We start from the raw sequence: 6,000 nt of genomic DNA on the forward strand, positions 1-6,000 counted from the left end.
ATGAACCAGTTTGGGAGGTAGTAAGAGGTGATCAGGAAAGTACATATGATTTTCAAGCCAATTGATGTCTTCTATCCTCCATTTCCAGATATTTCTTTTAATGTAAATCTCGTCAATGATTTTATAGTAGATTGGTTTTACCCCGGCCAGTATCTGGAGTGCATCAGTACTGACAGTCCTATAAGATTTGGTAATGGTAATAAGCGGAATTCTTTGAATTGATTTTAGTTTTTCTCTTATTTTGACTGTGTTTCTAAACCAGACACAGGCCGCATAGATGATGATTCTCTCGGTTGCCTGGAGGTAGATCTTTTTTAGAACATGATGGTTGAGACCCCAGGTGACTCTAGCAATCCTCTTTAATTTGTGATTGAACATTTGTACACGATCCTTAACTTCGTCAAGATGGGGAATCCAGGTGAGTTGTGGATCCAAGATAACACCTAGATACTTTAGTGTTTTCACATTCTTTATATTAGCGTTATCCGGAAGATCCATCTTAACACAAGGAAGTCTAGCAATTCTTTTGTTAGATTTCGGAAAAGTGATTAATTTGGTTTTTTCCTTGCTAAAGTTGAGATGCTGGGTTTCAGCCCAGGTCAAGATCGTGCCGAGAATTTGTGTAGCCAGAGAGTCAAAGTGATACAAGATGGTACGCCTCAAAAGTAAAAACGTGTCATCAGCAAAAATGATAAGTTTAAAATCAGTAGAACTAAAATTATTAAAACGGCTAAAATATTCCTCGTTAAAGATATTAAAAACTTGATCAATAAGGATCAGCCATAAAATGGGCCCGAGGGAAGAGCCCTGAGGAACACCAACGTTAAAAGCTCTTCGAGTTAAAATGTGACCAGCACTGTTTTCATATAAAACACTTCTGTCGTTTAAAAAACTGAAAAGAATCTTGAGTATGTTGATTGGAAGATCCAGGCTGTTAAGTCTCTCCCTGAGTATAGCCCATCTCGCGTTGTTAAAAGCACCCTTGATGTCTAGGGCCACTCCAATTGTATGTTTGCTGGATTGTTTAGCCTCACCAATAAAATCCACTACAGCCTTCAATGCGTCATCCGTCCCCCTACCAGATCTGAAGCCATATTGATTATCATTCAAACTATTTTTACTTTCCAAGTAATATGTGAGTCTTTTGCATAAAAGTTTATCTAGAATTTTTCCCCAGACTAGCAGTAGGGAAATGGGCCTGTAGGAATCTGGATTGACAAGATCTTTGTTTGGTTTACCAATTAGGGCAACCCTGGCAATTTTCCAGCATTTTGGGAAGTGACCCAAAGAGAGACATTTATTCATGATACTAGTGAACCAGATCTTATTTGTGTAAAATAGGTCTCTGATGACCTCTCCCGGGATTCCATCTGGTCCTGGAGCCTTGCCACTTTTTAAGTCTCTAATTACACACTCAATTTCATAAATGCCAAAAGGATCATCCTCAGCCTCCTGTCCAAAGCATGTGATCATGTCTTCTTCTACCTCCTGAAAATGATAAGCAAGGATATTATCAATCGATTCTTTAAGCTCCATTGTGGTGGTCCCATCAGATCTGATTGTGTTATAGAGATTCTGTCTTCTAAGGTCTTGACCGTCAGCAATCTTGTATGGCGATCCAAATGCCTGTTCGAGGTTAATACCGTTGATAAATTGCTTAAAGTGGTCTCTTTTTGCTTTTTTGATTTCACATTTATAGTTGGCCAGAGTATGTTTATACCTGATCTTCTGTGCCACTCTGTCATCCTGTTCCCGGGCTCTCTGGTACAATCTTCTATGTGCTCTGGTTTTATTTCTAATCTCACTCAGTCTGGGGCTCCACCAGGGACAAGTTGGTCCTTTTTTTCTAGAACCGGATCCTCTCCTTGATTCATCGCAAGCCCTATTAATGTCATTAGTTATACCCTTGATAAGATCTTCCAGTTGATCAATAATCTCTATATTTTCAGCGTTCCATTTTTCTGGAATCTTATAAAGCTTTGTCCTGAGATCAATCCACCTGAGATTCCTGTAATTGTGTGATCTATTTTTAAGTTGAATTTTGTTATGTTGGGTGGTTATTTCAGCTGTAATTAATTCGTGGTCAGACAAACTAATGTGGTCATGGACTGTATAGTTGTCAAGCAAGTCAGAGTTAGTAGCAATGATATCTATCCAGCTGTGTCCCAGTGTGGATGAGTAAGTCGGAGGAGCCTCAGGATCATTGATTACATGAACATCATGGCTAATCAAGAACATCAACAGGTCATCTCCCCTATTATCAGATCTCGGGCCCCAGACCGTAGATTTAGCGTTAACATCAGCACACAGTATTACATTGTATTGGGAATATTTGACCAAAAGAGAGTCCAGGATATTAAGTGCTGGATCCATTGAGTCACTAGGTGGTAGGTAGAAAGACACAAAGACAAACATTTGTGAGTCAATTTGGAAGGTAACAGCGCACAAATCTCTATGACAGATAACAAGGGAATCATTGCTAATCCCTTTTCCCACCAAAACTGCCGCTCTAGGTTTCTCTCTAAATGAATAAATTTTAAGATCATTTGAGAAGAATGGAATTTGACCATCATGCTGAAAGTAGGGTTCATTAAGACTAATGATCTGCAGATTTAGTCGTTTTATATCAAGATTAAGTTGCATGTTAGCCAGGCGCGAATGATGAAGGTTCAGATGCCCTATTGGAAGATGATTAATTATACCACTTGCCATAGTCGGTGTTTCTTACTTGGACAGCCTGTGCTCTCTGATACTGGTTACACTGCTTGTCAAAAGGGCCATGGCCGGTTTCAAGATTTAATCCATATTTTTCATTCGCTAGTTGGCAATTCGCGCAATATGATCTCTCCTCGCATTCATGGATCTTGTGTTCATTTGAGGAACAATGTCTGCAGATTGCATCTCTTTGACAATCTCTTGCGAGATGGCCGATGCCAGCACAACGGTAGCATTGGCGTACCGCAAAATATTCGTCGTAGTTGTATCTTCTCCAGCTGATGTTAATTTTATCCTGGTATTTGATGTAATGAAAAGCATCAGGTGAAAGTTCCACAATCCAGTGCCGGGTACCTTTCTTTCCTCCCAAGGAGCCTCTCACGTTTACCTCCTCCTCATCAACACCTTCATGTTGGGACACCAGTGACTCCCCGACTGTTTCCTTGCTCACCTGCCCCTCAACTCCAAAGATAATTATAGAGGGGTTTTTTAATTTAGGTGGGTTGAAAGTATATTCGTTGTTTAATCCAGTTTTTTCCATTTCGTTTCTAAATATTTCAAGTTCTTTTTCTGTCTCCGTTTCTATTATAATTCCACCATTTCTAACTTTCCCAACCCTTTTCACTGCAATTTTCAACTTGGCAGGATCAATTCGATTTTTTATATCTGTTTTTGTTTTGTCCGATCCCACATCATTTGCCATTGATCTTATAATTGCTATATGTTCCTTCTTCTTTTTGGTATTTATGGTCCTGTTATTCCTATTGTTCTTGACGATATCTGCATAAGTTTTCCTGTTTAACTCTCTCTGCTTGTTTGTGTCTTCTATTAACGGATCTAGGTAAGTACGATTCAATGCGGAGTACTCATCCATCTTGGACTGTAGAACTGCAATTTGAGCGTCCTGTTTTGACACCAGAATCATCAGATCCGCCAAGTAGTTCATAATAGCCTCCTTATCGCTTTTGGTCATCCTACAATTGTCTCTCAACAAGATTGAGTGGATTCTGTTCTGGAGTGTCATTGCAGGCGTAATTAATGGAACAAACAAGGAGTCTCCTTGATTCGAGTCATCTTGTTCCTCCTGTTCACTCTGGTTCAAGGATTGAGATCCTCTCAACCGTTCAGTATCCATGGCAGTGGCTAAAATTGATAGTCATTAACGTCGATCAAAGACATAGAGGGAGCCAACCAATAACTGCAGCAACTTGTCTCCGATACGGTATATACCACCTTTCGCAACACTGAAAAATGGCCTCTCACAATCAACCACTCTTTAGTTGAAATGATCCCTAAGTTGCAGCAGGAGATAAAGTTCGATGCGAGCAGGAGGCCAGGTAGTTCAGAAAGGCAACATATGAAACATCCGGAATCATCAAAGGTATATTGATCCAGTCTTATCTTGATCCAGTTTCGCTCTCAACTCTCAATTATGAAATGACCCCCAAATTCAAAATTTTGAAAGAAAATCAAAAGTTGCAAAAATTTGATCAGAAGCTAAAAACAGTCAAAATTCATTAAAACTTTGCCGTAACTCCAATTTTGGGAAAAGTTTCAAATAAGCAACTCAAAGTTTAAATTGACCCCTCTGTTGAGATTTGATACGGTTGCAGGTAATTGATCAACAGGTACTGATCCAGTTCCGTCTTCAATCAATTGAAACAGATATCATGTATTAACCATCAATCAATCAATTATTTCAGGTCAGCAATTTATTTATCACCGCCATTTCGGGCGCCATCTTGAATCACTGAATACACATAATGTTAAATAAGATACAACGAGTTTGTAATTCAACTCACCAACTGTAGACACTCCAAAATCTAGAGCATGGTGTAGAGGCAAGTTTTTGACACAAAATAGGACATCGAAATATCGAAATCACCAACAAAAATTAATATTTATCGCAGCGAAATCAAAACACCACCATCATCGGCCGAGGTCTTCTAATTGCCATTCATAAATTAATGCTTAAGAGATGAAAAAACGCTATTGAAATCTGACAAATAACAATGAAGGAAGGCTGAGGTACAGAATATAGAAACTTGTACGATTGCAGTTTGAAAATTGAAGAGGTATTTCTACTTATTATATTTAAGCTTCTTTCTGTTTCCTTCCGCTATCAAAAAAGTTTTTGTGTTTCTTACACCCAACGTCCTCTACTGTACTTTTGTACTTCTGTTATTTTCTTGGAAAAATATTTTCCAAGTAAACAAGCATTTCGGTCATCTTTTTCGAAAAGTATTCTATAACCATACATTAAAGAGCGATTTTTTATGGAACAATCAGCTTAAAAAATAAGTCTAGCCTCTTTATCTGTTTAATAAACCCGTTTAAAAAGAAATAGAAAACTTGAAAATTTTGCATTTTACTTAGATATTCATTTTGTATTTCATTTCTAATGTGTTTTTTTTTATTTTTTAGACAAGACTACGAGAAAATATGGTCGCATTTCCCTAATGCTGTACTAAAAATAATCGATGGTGCAACGCATAACGTTCATATTGATCAACCGGAGAAGTATAAAGATATAGTATTAAGCTTTTTGTTAAGGAATCAAAAAGCTAAATATTAAAAGAATGCTTTGCTAGCTCTTGCAAATTTATATTTCAGTGTATTTTCTCTGCCATCAAGCTCGAACACAGAAAAGTTATCATTGAAATAATAAGGTCGTTAAAGAAGCAAGATGACTGAAGTTGAAAATTTCCGCAAATTCTTGAATTTTAAGTTGTAGAAAGTAGTCACCTCCAACATGCAGAGAGACCCATAATTTTGCAAATAATCAGAAGAATCAAGCTGATTAAACGAAATAAGATTATTAATTCGAAAGATCAGTCATAAATTGAAACGATATTTTTTTAGAATAATATATAGGGGTGAGTCGGGTAGCCCCGCCCACAGTCAATTTCATATGTAAAGAATATTTTTTCAAGTCAATGGGCCATCGGACATTAATTGTTGTATTAAAAAAGATTATTTTCAAAGTTTCAAGTATTTATGCAGCTGTTAACATGGTAAACGATAGTTTTGAAAATATGTTGAATACAGTAGTCTTGAAATTAAGAGAAATTGATAGAATGTTTCGATTAAACTTCATTTTAATACTAAAAAATAATTTTTTCTATACATGCAGCATTAAAGTATGTAGTCTTAAGTTTAATTTGCACAAAAAAAGAAGTTTGTATGTAAAAAATTGTTCGAGTAATTGCAAATTTTTAAAAAAAAATGGATTTCATGTAGCCCCGCTCACATGAATGTCGGGTATCACCGCCCAATTTTATTTCG

The 6,000-nt window shown here is 37.1% G+C and overlaps 1 protein-coding gene across 1 annotated transcript in view; it reads left to right on the forward strand.

The window, feature by feature from the left end:
• Positions 1 to 5,302, forward strand: part of LOC107439690 (sn-1-specific diacylglycerol lipase ABHD11) — a 31,936-nt gene extending 26,634 nt beyond the window's left edge. The window contains exon 6 of the mRNA XM_087156766.1: positions 5,140 to 5,302. Within this exon, the coding sequence (XP_087012892.1) occupies positions 5,140 to 5,290 (151 nt within the window). The 3' untranslated portion in view covers positions 5,291 to 5,302. The remainder of the gene's footprint in view (positions 1 to 5,139) is intronic.
• Positions 5,303 to 6,000: the final 698 nt, after the last annotated feature.

Source organism: Parasteatoda tepidariorum, chromosome 2 (genome assembly GCF_982258835.1).
Source record: "Parasteatoda tepidariorum strain Cologne lab strain chromosome 2, Ptep-v5.0, whole genome shotgun sequence".
Taxonomy (NCBI): domain Eukaryota; kingdom Metazoa; phylum Arthropoda; class Arachnida; order Araneae; family Theridiidae; genus Parasteatoda; species Parasteatoda tepidariorum.